Genomic DNA, 14,131 nt, shown 5'->3' on the forward strand with positions numbered 1-14,131 from the left:
CTGTTGCGTACGTTCGGAGCTCTTGTACGTGTTTGCGCTTTTTTTGTGTCTGCGTGTGTGACGCTTGCCTTGCGCGGTTGTGGATGCAGTTGATCTGTTTTCGCCCAGGGCGTCGAACTGGGCGTGATGGCACTGTTCTGCTTCTAGACCTCCCTTGGCCTGGACACGGAGGGGCAGGTGGCACTTCAAGCTGTGTGGGTAATGAAGACATGATATTGAAAATCGTGTTTGTGCTTCAGATGGATGGTAGCCTTTGTTGGCAAAGTACAGCCAAACATGTTTGTAAATTTGACAGATTTCTCGGCCTAAGTGGTGTTTCTTTTATTAAATTTTTGTTTATCAAAACATCAGGAACTCTGCTCCTCTGTGAAAACCCATTTTACCTAGTGTGACGTTGCCACAAATCCACTTGATCTGCTCTTGTCTGCACTTTTACACGTGCAGGTCCTCTGCTGCTTCGTCTGGTGCAGAAATAGCTGCACGCTGTTGGGGTGATCCGAACGTTTTCTTCAGAATGTGCTGGAGTCGTTCGATCTAGGTCATTGAGGTGGCACGGCAGGTCCCTCTTGTTCTCCCTGGCCCAAGTGCAAGTCTTTTACAGTAGAAAACATTGCACTCGAGATGAAAGCCGAGGTGAAAATGCTCATTGATTTCCTGTGAAGCAGTGCTTCTTGCTGGGGAGCCCAGTGAGTTGCAGTCTGTATGGAAACCAGGCTCTGGTGCTCGTGTGGGAAGTGGACGATTGCTGCACCACACTGGCATTCAGGTTCTTAATGGCCCAGATGGCCGAGTCTTTGTCCTTTTCTTATCTGCTCATTAACATAACAAGTGAAGGTGGTAGGGGTTCGGTTGACCCTTGTCTTACAATGAGCACGTTGTATAGGGCACAGTAAATGGTGCATGCCGTACGGCACATTTCTTTATACCCCGAGTCTTTTCTTTTTTCTGTCTTAAGATCCTCTGACAGCAGCAGAGTAATTGTGGGTCTTTGCCCTGTTAAAGGTAGCCTAGTGTTTTGGAGCGAGTTGACGTCTTAGCAGTTAAAAACTTGGGGATCAAGGCTGACCTGTGACATTCCTGTATGTTGTGTGTACCTGCTGTAGATGCCAGACTTCTCAATGGGGAATGGGGAAATCATGTGCGTTTAGTTGTCCGAGCTGTGCTAGATGTAATCGAGCCATGGAGGTAACGGAGCTGTGTGGAGGAGCAGCCAGGCCTCTGGACACCGAGCTGTGGGGTTATGGGTTCAAATCCCAGCTTGGGATGCTGCTGATTTACCCATGAGCAAGGTACCTCACTTCAGTTGCACCAGTAAATGTCCAAGAGACACACAGACAGGGAGAGAAGCTTGGGGTCAGAGCGTAGGGTCGGCCATTTATACAGAGCAACTGGGGTGAAGGGCCTTGCTCAGGGGCCCAACGGAGTAGGATTCCTCTGCCGGCCGTGGGATTTGAGCCGGCAACCTTCCAGCCACAGGCGCAGGTCCTTAGCCTAAGTGCCACCGTTCCTCTGTAATCTGACAGCTTGTGGGAAGAAACAGTCTCCGAACCTGGACGTACGTGCCTTTAAGTGGAGAACATGCAGATCCCTCACAAAAGGTTGAATTATACCAGAGTTTAATGACGCCAACCCCAGAGGTGTGTGGCAACCTCACATGCTGCAGCGCCGCTGTGCCGCCCCTCACAGTAAGTCACCCTGCTGGGGCACTGGACCTTTGGACGTGCTGGCATGGTGGGAAGAGCCCCACCAAGGCTGACCCACATCCTCAGAAAGGGTAGCTGCTGGCAGTGAAGTCTTCTGTCCCCGTGTTGACATCTGAGGTCAGATGTGATAGCGAACTGTGTGGAAAATGAATATGTTGCATCGGGGCCATCTAAATGTTTGTATTTCATCTGAAGCCGAAAGCTTTTGCAGGTAAGAAAGATCGTAGCTGTGACTTCTTGCTACGTCTTATTAAAACCTGTCAGTTGTAGTTGTGCTGGATGGAAGAGGTGGGAATAAAATGATTTGTGCAAACCCATCTTTGGTAGCTGGATCTCATTCAGAACCTTTTGCTCTTAACGGGTCTCCACAGCTCTGGAGTTCGAGCGGGTTCGAGCCAGGCTGGTGCGATGCCAGTCTGGTAGATGGAACCTGGCCCCGTTTCCCATCTTCGGGTTCCTGTGCTCCAGTGACCTCATTCTTCCCTGCCTGTGGTGGAGGAAAACCACCAATCTTATCGTCAAGGAAAGGGTAACCACAGCAACACCCTTCAACCGCTGCCATGGGAGACAGCGGAACACACCGTTTCCCTCCTTGTTTATACTCTCCAGGCCTGGCCCTGATTTCCATTCGTGGTTTTCGTTTGATTTAAAACATGAGTTGCACATGAATTGACTTTAAAACCGTTTGTTTGAGAAGGCCTGATTGCTTGCACCGAAGTTAAAGGAAATGTCGCAGACCATCGAATGCAGTTCCTCGACTGCTGTAGTGGGAATCGTAAAGCGTTTTGTTTAATGACACTGTATATCGTAAATGTACGTGTCGGTGTAAGCTAGTCTGGGGAAAGTAGTTTAAGATGTGATTAATGTCAGCTGTTACAACGTCCGACAAGACACAGAATCAGTCTATTGCATTGCAGCGTATTGCCCATTATAGTTCTGATTCCAGTGAAATTCTTGAAAATGGACTTATATGACATCCCTGCTTTTTAAAAGGGCGTGGACCCAAGTCTTTGCCTGGACCATTGCCGTTTGTGTTTCGGCACAACGAAGTGCTCGAGTAACACGGGGGCGCCCGCTGTAGTCTCGATCTCGGCCGACTGGGGTCGCGTCTGCGGATCGTTCCCTGGCTTGCTTTGTGGTCGAGCTGTGTGCACAGGAGTCGGTAATGTGGTGATTTGGGGAGTCCTACCCCTGCTCCCACCTCTTCCCCGGTACGCTCTGCAGGTGCAGGAGGCCCCGGGGAAAAGGGGGTCTCAAACGGAGTAGTCCGTAACCCCCCGCCTCTTCCTTTGTGATCGGTGCAGCTGTACGCAGGCGCGGGAATTGCGAACAAGCTCCGCGCCCTCTTCCATGAGTGTGGTTCTCCCCGAGCCGTGTTCAGCAAAAAGTGCTTCAGTGTTTTCAGAGCAGAACCAGCGACGAGTTTTAAGCAATCGGTTTCGTTTGCCGGCGTTTGTCGTGTACAGGAGAGAAGCCTTCCAGTGCTGTGGTCCTGCTTCAGATACAGCTCAGGGGCTGGCACCTCTGTGGGCATCTCGCCCGAGGGCACCGGGCAGCCTGCGACAGTACGTGATGCCTGCGCCCCGTCTCTCGGCAGGTGTCTCCAGTGCAGGAGCCCCTGAAAGAGAGCGAGGGGGAGCTGCCGGGGAAGTTCTCCGTGGGCGACGTCGTCTGGACCAAGGTGTCGGGGTACCCCTGGTGGCCCTGCATGGTAACCAAAGACCAAGCTCTCAGCAGCCACATCAAACTGAAAGGTATGTGGGGCACAGCGCAAGGAGAGCAGTGCATGTAGACTGAAGATCCTGTGTTAATACACACCTGTGGCACGGAAGAATGACAGTTTCTCAGTCTTCTCTTTCACACAGTACACGTACATAAATCTGAAACATTTACAGCACTCCGCCCCATTCCCTAATGACACACACTTCAGTGGCCAGAACACATTATCAGGCTTCTAAACACTCATGTCGGTGTTAAATCCGTTTTGCCTTGCATCCTGACAGGAGCAGGTGACAATGAAACATTGTTTTTTCAATTCTGTCAAAGCGGAAAACTCGCGTACAGGCAGTCCCCACATCATGGCTTCCGTCTAGGGTGTATACACTGAACGCGCCGCACGACGCTTCGGTTAATCCGCAAAATGCATAAATATATCTAAACAATTCAGCTTGATTTAACTTTTAAAAATGTCCGTCTTGTGAGAATAATGTCCGAAGGCGTGCCTCTGTTCTGCAGCGCACCAGTGGAGAAATGGTGGTCTGAGCTGCAGAGAGACCTCATCAGGATCTCGTTTGTTCGAATGGTATCGGGGCTTTTTTTTAAGCGGGGGAGTGTTTTAATTCGTGCCTGGCCTGTGTCTTAAGCACGCTCCTGTTTAGGCAGCCTAGCCTTCCGGGCCGGTGACCGCCTCTCTCTCCCCCCAGCAGTGAACAGCCGGACGAGCGTGCAGTACCACGTGCAGTTCTTCGGGAATGCCCCCGAGCACGGCTACATCTTCGAGAAGAGCATCGTGCCCTTCGGCGGGGAGCAGCAGTACAGGGAGCTCTGCCAGGAGAGCGCCAGGCCGTGCGCGGCCCGCAGCGACAAGAAGAAGGTACCCCGCCCCGACTCGCCGCCCGCGGGGGTCCCCCTCTGATTGACCGCGCTGCTGGGGCTGCTTCAGGCAGCCCGGGCTGGGAACCGCCGGGGGATCGATGGCTTGGCATGTGCACAGCCTGTTCTCCAGGGCTCTCCGGTCCTGTTCCCCCTTGCGGGGTCGAGATCTGGAGCTGTTCCAGCGGGAATCGCGGAAGTGAGCCCCTGAGGAGGCTGGGTGTGGACATACGGTATATTAGTGTGGCAGAACAGCACCTCCCCCAGCCAGGAGGAGCGCCAGTAGGCGAGCGCGGTGCAGCGCCCGTCTTCTCAGCGATGTTCCTTTTCTCCTTCGCAGCTGCCCAAGTCGGTGCCGGCCAAGCTGCGGGCCCAGTGGGAAATTGGGATCACGCAGGCGAAGGAGGCGGCTGGCATGGAGACAAGAGAGCGCCTGGCCAAGTTCACCTTCGCCTACGTCAACGGCCGGCCGCAGCTCAGCCCCCGCGTGCTCGGCGAGCTGGGCCTGGAGGAGCGGGACCCCGCCGCGCTGCCCCGGGCCTGCCAGGAGTCCGCCGCCCTGCCCCCAGAGCCCCCTGGCCCCCCCGCCGCCCCGCACAGACGCAGCACCTCATGGACTAAGAGGACGCCCACGATAAAGGCTCCTGGCAGGATCAGGGCGGGCAAGGGGCGCCAGTGGCCGCTGAAGAAAAGGAAAGAGGTCTCGACGGTTTCCAAGCAGAAGGAAGACCAGGGGCAGCCGGACGACCAGGTCCGTGAAACTCCCCGTTTGTGCGCCGGGAGACCGTTGTCGCTGTGAAGTCTCGTTCCTTTCACGGCTCGGGACCAAATCTCTACTCCAGTGTCTATTAAAATGCGGCACTTCGTCTTCCTTTCTTGTAAAGTGGGGAGTACTGAAGATCCAGCAGATCTTCAGTAATCTAGTCTGTATCTTCCACTGGCTAAAGGAACCTTGCGCCTTTCTTTGTAGGGTTGAAGAGTTCAGTCTTGTCGCTATTAATTTTAAACTGATTTGACTTGAGTTGTATTGTCAAAACAGCATCAGATGTATGATGGATTTATCGATTTAAGTTTTTCAAAAACTTTTAATTAGGTTTGGTAGTGCTGGGTTTTGATCTTGGTTCTTCCGGTATTCGGTATGCATGGCTGCAGGAAGATCGTCCTTCCAGAGGTGGCCTGGCATCAGTGTAATTCTTCCTGCTCAAGAAAAACTCCTTCCTTGCTTCTTAAGCCTGGTCTCGAGCTTCAGTCTTGCATAGTGTGTCCTTGTGGGTTGAGACTTGATCGTGTCTCTGGCTCCTCCATTCTGACAAACTCATTACCACTCCAGAATTAAGGGCTCGTCACCATACTTTCCAGTTTCGATGTCTGGGAGGAATGCATGTCAAGTCTTTAAAGTCTCTTTGATTTCATTGCAGTAAAGGCCAGAAGCCAAGGCTTTGTTCTTGTGCAGGCGAGTAGATCCTGAATACAGTCAATTATCAGACAGATCAGCTTTGCGACTTAAACCTTCCAAGAAATATGAGATTTGAACAAAGAGAAAGAACATGCCCAGCATATAGCTATGTTCATCTTCAAGGATACCAAAGTGCTTGTAAGTGTAAGACAATATATTAGCACATAAATGGCTGTAATGAACATTGTGTAATGTGCAGGTAAATGATTTTCATTCTCTTCCCCCTCAACGACAGCCAGTTGGTAGGAAAGTTCAAATATTTTTTCAGTTAAATCTGGCTTCAGGTTAGCCTGTCCCATTGTAGAATGCTCTAGTGTTTGGGGTACATGAAGCATGCCTTTTGAAGAATCTCTAATTTTTTGCTGTGTGGAAAAAATCCCTGATACCAATATATATTTTACCTCTTGTATATGTCGAAATATTTGATGTACTAAAGTTTTGGGGATTTTCTAACCCTGAAAAGCATGAACACCCGAGCGCACAGATAGCGTTTAAAAACTCAAGACTGGGAGTGTCATAGTCAGAAGCACTGAAGAAGTGGTGACCTTAAGACCTTTTGGCTTCAAGAGTTTGCTTTTAAAGCTTTTTTCAGCTTTTCTCTGAAAGCTGAAAAGAGGAGAGCAATTTTCTTGTCTTTTTTTCCATTTCCAGGCTGTGGCAGAACCTCTGGACGTCTCGAAGGAGAATGGGAAAGATCCGCTTGCTCCCAAGCTGAAGGGGAGGAGAGGCCGAAGGAGGCTCCATCCTCGCCCGGCTGTGAAGAAGGCCCAGTTGGAGGACGCCTTTGTGGAGGTCTCCCTGAGCGAGTCCTCGGCTCCGCTGGGCCCAGGTGGGGGGATTTGGCTACCGCGCTGATAAACGACAGGAAAAATTTCCTTTAGAGTGAGGGCCTCTACCTAGGGAAAGAATCGCATTTGTATTGTATTTTGTCCCGGAGAAAATGATAGAGTTGGAGTTTGAAATTTACTGGAATGTGCCAGTAAATTGCATAGGTTTTTTCTCGGTTATTGGGAATCAGTCAACAGAACGAACACTCTGCACATGGACTTAAAATACACAGGAATCATTAAGGCATCGTGTAGATAAAAAATCAAACTAAATACATGAAAGCTTGTCTGGATACAAATGATAGATCATCTGCTTGTGGGCTACCAAGATATAATGGTTTCAAGATTAAGAAGAGATACAAACAAGTTCATGTTAAGTGTTAAGTTCGTTCTCATAAAAATACTCGTAAGTGAGTACGGTCTTTGTCACTGAATCCGTCTGTCAAACGGGATAGCGGTTGAATTCTCAGATCGGGAACGTTGAATGTGAAAGTCCAAGCGGGCTGCTCCAGTGACCCAGTGGGCACACGGTGGCAGCTCGCTGGTTGCGAGGTCTTGCCGCAGGTTAGAATTCCCTTCCGTACGGGCTCTTTTCAAACTTGGCGCTTCAGACCCGAGTTCAAGTCCACAAAGTGACCATCGTCTCTGGGGTGCTGCTGTCAGTCGGCCAGCTGGGCTCAGGGGAGAGAAGCAATTTAGGAAAGATGTGTGCCGCTTTTTAACGGGGGAGAATACGGAATGTGATTGGCCTAGAGGTGATCAGGTGGCATGGGTCTCCATTCCCCACAGGTCGCTGATTGGTTGGTCATCTTATGGATGGTTAACCCCGGCCTGTGACTTGAAGGCTATTGCCCAGGTGTGCCTATGGCTCTCTGCCAGACATCCGGCATGGGGAAGCAGAACTGTCCCGGGTTGTCACTGTCCTGAGAGGTGCTGTTCTCAGAGAAACTCACCTTTGCTGCCTTCCAGCACACAAGGATCAGCAGGCTGTTCTGTGGAACGAGCAACACTTACTTCGGCGGTTTATAAATGAGCTCTGCTGCCCCACGGGTGAGAGCAGGTTTTGGAATCGCGGCTGGAAGCGATGGTGCTGGTTAGAAAAGGCATGTGAAGGGTAGCCATTACAGAGATCGCAGAGGGATCATGCATATCCAGCTGGGAGAGGGGCTTTCTCCAAGGGCAGGCTGGGCTCTGTGATCACGGGTTCGAGCTCTGGTCATTTCACTCGCTGTCTGTGCACCTGATTGGTGGTGGTGGTGGGGGGGGGTGGCAGAGGATGGAAGAGTCGGCCTGGACACACTCAGCTGCCAGCCATTGGTGGCCCCTACAGCCCCCCACCCGCTGTGGCCAGACACCCAGGAGGATGTGAGGCAGGAGCCTGTCCTCCAGGGGGCGTCGTGTCCAGCGCCCTGAGGAGCAGGCGGTCCTCAGAGTCCTGCTCACTCTTCCCCCCGTGGGCTCAGAGCTGTGCTGACCGCAGTTCCACGTTGGGTTGCCGCGTACAGGTGCAGGATCTCGACTCCGGCTCTCCACAGTTTGGGTACAGCTGAATAATGCGACCCTAATCTGTCGGTGTTGTGTTTGTCTGTGGAAGTCACCTCAGACCGCAGATGCACCCCTGGGTTGTTGGAGGAAACTTGTCAAATTACAAGAGTTAAAAAACAATGATAAATTTTGCCAATAAATGTGGGGTAGGCATCTCAACTAGGCATACACAGCATCGAGAAGCACTAGTAACACATTTCAATATTTTTGCCGATACAGGTTTCTTATTCTGTTATTGCTTTTATTTAACGTTTTTATTTTTTAATTAATAGGTTTCCCATAGAATCCAGCCCTGATATTTTGTAATGTCTTGGACAGAAGACCTCTTGTCTTCTGTCTCAGATCTGGACTTGGGTCCTGTGTGCCTTTGGGGAAGTATGAATTATAATTTAGAGGGTTCACAGGAAATTCCCATCACTGCAGAACGGTCTGTACTGTGATGTCTAAAATCACTAGAGGCCCTGTGGATAATCCGTCTCAGAAATTAAAGAGTTGGTCTGCAATATATACGATTTCAGCATCTGTTTCAATGGGAAAATACACTTACATGCTGTTTTTATAGATATTTTGTTAAGTGCAATAATTATTTTAATTTTACAGTCGCTAGACCTAGTCTTTAAACGAGGGAACTGTAATTAATGTAATTGTTCTGGGTCTTTCTTGCGTACATTTTACCTTTTGGTTTTTTATAGGCAGAAGAGTACGGAAAACAAAGCCTTGTGCACATCGGGAATTGAGGAAGAAGTCGGATCTCATAGGTGAGCTTGAGATGGATTTGAGACCGGCCTGTTCGATGGAGATGGAGCAATCTTCGAGTCCCTGCTGTTCCAGAGGGATCCTGGATGTCATGAGTGTCTAAATGAACATTGTAACTGCAGCAGATTGCTAGAAATCATTGCACAGTCAAGTGCATAGATACCCATTAAAGAGCTGGTCTTCGAATTGGGGGGAAAAAAAACAATTATCAGCTTTTGTTTTGCTCAAGATGTTATCTAGTATTTCTCACATTTATAATATATTGTGCATCAAAAATGTTTTCTGTTTATTCATGGTTTTAGAAAAGTAGAATAATCTAGCATGATTTTGTGGGGGGGGGGGGGGCTTTATTTAGTCAGTTATGATAGTGATTCACTTGTTCTTGTGCATCTCAGGGTTGTGTATCCCTTCCGTTTCTGCTTCATTTCATTATTTGCGTATCTTGGTGTTTTTTTTTTTCAAGGAAGCCCAAAATCGACCCATCCAAAAAGGCTGGGAAAGAGACCACTGGACGACACTGAAGTGGACAAAGTGGAACAGCCCAGGAAGAGGGCCAGACTCAACAGCAGTACTCCACAGCGCAAGGTAGCAACTTAAAGAGGGGAAAACTCATGAAGAGGGGTTTTGTGACATGTTTCGGTATCCTCAGAGAAGCTTAGTCTGCCGATTTGGTGCATTTGAAGTCAGGTGCCATCATTGCTGTTGTGGCTGAAACGAACCAGGACTTGAACAATAACAATTAATGTTATTCATCACAAGTGAGTGTCATTTATGGCCTCGCGAGTTGGAAACATGATGGTTCACAGACTTCTTTACTCAACACTGCAGTAACAGATTTATTCTTGCTTGGACCTGGTGAAAAGTTAAACTCGTGGTCTTCAGCTATGGGTTGTGTCGACACATAGGGTGTTTCTGTAGCTCTTTCAACCGGCCCCTAGTGTTTTTTCTCACCCCTACCTGGAACCAGTGACAAAGAAGCGTGGATGTAATATGGAGGTGGTTTTGAGAAACCCCTCGTCTAAGAAGGAACTCTTCCAAGTGAAATTTGAGTTTTTTTATTTTATTTTGCTCCTCTGGGGGGAACTAGACGGAGTCCCGTTAGCTCAATGCTGTCAATTTAATCTGTTGTAATCTGTCATGTTAAAGGTGGCTTGTCGTGTTGGTTTTGTTATTTTGTTGCGCTGTTAACGGGGCTAATTCTTCTCTCTCTCCTTTCTCCCCTCCTGATTCCACAAAGACCCGCAAATCCAAATTGCTAGCGGAGACGACGGAACGGGCCGTGGAGAGCGCACCGGCTCCTCGGACAAGCCGCTGGGGTAGGGTTTGGCCACCCTGTCTGACGGCCTTCGAGAACCTTCTCTAGGTTTAGCTTTGCAGATCGCCTCCTCTCTTTCTCACGCCGGCGCAATCTTTCTGCTTTACTCGAAGACCTATCAGGACCCCACCTGTTAGTGCCGATGGTGGTAATGACCTTATCTTTAACCAGACGAGTCGGTTGTCAGCCGCTTCTTAACGGAAGAGTCCTGCGCCAGTGTTGCGCAGAAGACAAAGAAAAGAAGTTAAGAAAGTACTGGGATGCAGCTGTGTTGACAAGCGCCCAGAGGGAAAGATTCAATCCTCCAGCCGATAACGTCGCATACAAACGTAGTTTCAGGTCTCTCGTTGGGGAAACTCCAGTCATAGGCGGCAGTCTGTTGACGGGACTTGTGACCGCAGTCTAGATCTCGATAAAGAGTGTGATCGTGATGTGTAGGAGGGTATTGAGATCTGCAGGCCAGGTGACTCCGAAGCCGTTGCCCCGGAGACGCGTGTGCTCTTGACTAGGCCGAGCCGGGTGGTGTTGGGAGGCTCCAGGCTCTGTGCCCGGGGTTCCTTCTTCACGGGCCCGAGGAAGGTGCCTCCAACGCTGCCTCTCTCGCGCAGGAAGTAAACCACTGGAGCAGCGCCAGCCGGCGAAGAAGAGGAAGCGCGCCTCGGCCGGCCGGCCCTCCCTTTCCCCGGCGAGCAAGAGGCCCTCGCCCGCGGCGGCCCACACTGAGGTGAGGAGCAGGGGGATCGGAACCCGGGCGGCCGCCTGGACGGGGTGTACTTAAAGAAGGGAGGGGTCCCAAGGGTCCGCCGAAAGACTTCGACTGCCCCTGTTGGCGAACGCCCAGCTTCTGAATTTCTGCTTTAAATCTGAGATTGTTTGGTTATTGTGCTTTCACAGATGAAGAAGACGTTACACTGTTTTACACTTGCAGGTATCGGGCATTAGCAGACTTTGCTGAACATGTAGTGTGAGGTCAGGGCAGGGCCTGCCCTGTTTCAGCCAGTCCACTCGGACCTGAAACCCTCATGACTTGTAAAGTAAGATGTGACTGGACACTAGGGGAAGCAGCGGGACTGCACAGCGCCAACAGCCCCGCGGCGGGTTGCTGACTGGTTTTTGTGCCCTCCCAGAGCTCCGGAGAGGAGCGGCCCGTGTCGCCCTGCGAGAGCACGGATGACGCGCCGCCCGGGACCTCCGCCTCCGTCAAGAGGGCGGAGCGCGGCAGCGCCGCCAAGAAGGACAACGTCTGCCAGGTGAGACACCGCCGCCTCCGCTCGCAGTCGGGAAGCCCGCTGATGGGGCAGCGCTGCTGTCCATTGGGAGTTATACAGCAGCTTCTGCTTGTGGCCCATGTCCTTTGGGCAGAAATGTAATGTCTATTTTCCGTCTCGTGACACCAAGGGGAGGGAGTGCCTTTTATACGTTATTTGTCGGCATGTGTTTGCCCCGTTGGGGGGAAAAAAAAAATATTTTTCTGACATGTGGCCCTATTACATTGTAAAGAAGCAGGCTTGTGAAAACATTTCTTTTAATCCAATATAAAGTACTACTACATTGGAACATTTCTGCATTGAAACTGCGGCACAACCTGTTTATTCTCTCGTACATCCCATCACGGCGACTAGAGAGCAGGAAGGGCCGCGTCGCGTTGCGGTTTACACACGCTCACCTTTGGCAAAGTGGCTGGAGTACTTTCACGAACTTCACGATTTTGTGCATTCAGAATTTGTCACATTTTGTGACCCCGTCAATTAAGTTTTGTCACCGAGATTTAATAACTGGTCTGAGAAATTGGGACTGCAGTTCCTCTTTAAATGCGTCACTGAATTTGAGCATGAATCCTTTAGCTATCCTCAATTGGGTGTGTTAACATGAAACGTGTTCCCCTCCACTCCTACTGCCTGCAGTTTGAGAATTGAAGGTTTACGAGGAACTTTCCTCAGCTGCCTTGTGAGAATGTAAGCGCCCCATGCGGTGCGCTGTGTCCGTCTCGGTTGTCGCCTGTTTAAAGACCCGCGGTCGTGCCGTCTGCCCTCAGGTGTGCGAGCTGCCGGGGGAGGCCCTGCTGCTGTGTGAGGGCCAGTGCTGTGGAGCGTTTCACCCCCGCTGTGTGGGGCTGAAAGAAAAGCCCCCGGGGAAGTTCCTGTGCCAGGAGTGCACCACCGGTAAGACCAGTGGCGGTTCCCTCGCGACCTGGCCCTCCCTCTCCACACCGAACACTAGACACCAGCCGCTGTGCGTGTGCGCGGTGGCGCTCTGCGTGGGCAGATGTCGCCCCAACCCAGTATGAAAAATGCACCGAGAGAGAGGTTCAGGGGGGCCCTGTCACGGTGCGTCAGTAACCTCGCACTTCAGGCGAGTGAGTGTGTTGCTCATTGTCCGAAGGCAAGATGGTGAAGGCTGAGAGAGGCCTTTCTCCCTCTGTTAAAGGAATACAGTGGATTTAAAGGTAAAGAATGGTAGGCAGTCCCATGCCACATGTATCTGCATATGTGCCCTGCAGAAAAACGTAAATTGGGCTGGAGGGGGAAATCGTGAGATCGGCGCGTCGGATGCGGAGGGCACTGCAGGCCGTGTGTCGGGGCCTTTGTGCTGCGGCGTATGTGAAGTACAGCGCCGTGGGTGGTGTCCGTGCAGCGCGGCCCCGCCCCTCAGCCCGTGTGCTTGCCCCCCCCCACCAGGTGTCCGCCCCTGCTTCTCCTGCAAGCAGGCGGCCGGGGAGCTGAAGCGCTGCGCGGTGCCGCAGTGCGGGAGGTTCTACCACGAGGCCTGCGTCCGCCAGAGCGCGCTGACCGTCTTCGAGAACAAGGGCTTCCGCTGCCCCCTGCACGTCTGCCTCAGCTGCCACGTCAGCCACCCCTCCAGGCTCAAGGCCAAGAAAGGTGAGAGCCGGCTGCGGGTTTCTCCATGGTCCACCTTCATCACCCTGTCTGGCAGGATATCCCCGCTGTTCAGTTTTATACCCCCAGGCCTTTAAATGTCCGAGACGTTTTAGACTTCCTGTTGCCACAAGATGGTGCTCTGGTACTTGCACTCCCTTTGTTTCCAAGAGCTCCTTATTAACCATCACCATTTCCAAGTAAGAATGCTCCACAAGAAAACCTGTACCAGCGTATTTAAGGTACGTTTTCGAGAACTTGCCAAGACATCTTCAAAATCGTCAGTACCAAGCATTTCCACACTTGATAATCAATTTGATTTTCTGTACTGCAGTTAAACATTGTAAGCTTCTTTCAGTGTATTAGAGCAATCCACGCCCATAAGAGACAATCATTTGTGTAAAAATGATGAATATGCTAGCTGTTTTTTAAGGGTGGGCTTTAGACATTAGTTCTATGGACCATATTAGTCTGCTTGTTTAGTTTTTACAGTATCAGAATCTGATTTATTGTGACTGACTGATAGATACTTTATTAATCCCATGAGGGAAATTGGCTGCAGTGCAGCAACAGCTTAACACAGTCAACACAGCACAGTGTAATGAAATGATATAATAATACAGCAATACAAACAATACAATCAGGCCGTCAGTGAGAAGGGCACTAAGAGGAGTTGCTCACATTCTAGAATATACACAGAACAAACCAGAACAGAACACAAAAGGTTGTATTGCACATTATAAATATAAATATAGTCCCTGGCATATATAGTACAAAACCTGTTGTAAACGGGAAATGCCAGATGTAGCAGAGTTTACTGTTTAGTCCAAAAACAGGTCACTGTCAATGTTGCCTCTGCCCAGACACACAGTAGATGAGTTGTGCAGTCTTATTGTAGAAGCCAAGTATGACCACCTGTAGCTGATGTGACTGATCTGTTATTGTATTCACACTTTGTATCCTTATGTGAGTGTCGCACGAGCAGTCGTGTGAATTTCTGCTCAGGTCTGTGTGATGTTCGTTGTGCACCGGGATGTGGTAAAAAAAAAAAAGACTTGCAA

General features: G+C 50.5%; 1 protein-coding gene across 9 annotated transcripts in view; it reads left to right on the forward strand.

The window, feature by feature from the left end:
* Positions 1 to 14,131, forward strand: part of nsd2 (nuclear receptor binding SET domain protein 2) — a 44,675-nt gene that overhangs the window by 18,919 nt on the left and 11,625 nt on the right. For 8 of the 9 annotated variants that reach the window (XM_015344398.2, XM_015344400.2, XM_015344392.2 and 5 more), the window contains 11 exons: positions 3,301 to 3,457; positions 4,127 to 4,296; positions 4,636 to 5,046; positions 6,403 to 6,580; positions 8,816 to 8,881; positions 9,343 to 9,464; positions 10,117 to 10,195; positions 10,803 to 10,918; positions 11,322 to 11,444; positions 12,230 to 12,356; positions 12,873 to 13,073. In XM_015344398.2, the coding sequence (XP_015199884.2) occupies positions 3,301 to 3,457; positions 4,127 to 4,296; positions 4,636 to 5,046; positions 6,403 to 6,580; positions 8,816 to 8,881; positions 9,343 to 9,464; positions 10,117 to 10,195; positions 10,803 to 10,918; positions 11,322 to 11,444; positions 12,230 to 12,356; positions 12,873 to 13,073 (1,750 nt within the window). The remainder of the gene's footprint in view (positions 1 to 3,300; positions 3,458 to 4,126; positions 4,297 to 4,635; positions 5,047 to 6,402; positions 6,581 to 8,815; positions 8,882 to 9,342; positions 9,465 to 10,116; positions 10,196 to 10,802; positions 10,919 to 11,321; positions 11,445 to 12,229; positions 12,357 to 12,872; positions 13,074 to 14,131) is intronic. The other variant, XM_015344399.2, reaches the window with a different exon arrangement.

Source organism: Lepisosteus oculatus, chromosome 1, assembly GCF_040954835.1.
Source record: "Lepisosteus oculatus isolate fLepOcu1 chromosome 1, fLepOcu1.hap2, whole genome shotgun sequence".
In the NCBI taxonomy this organism is placed as follows: Eukaryota; Metazoa; Chordata; class Actinopteri; order Semionotiformes; family Lepisosteidae; genus Lepisosteus; species Lepisosteus oculatus.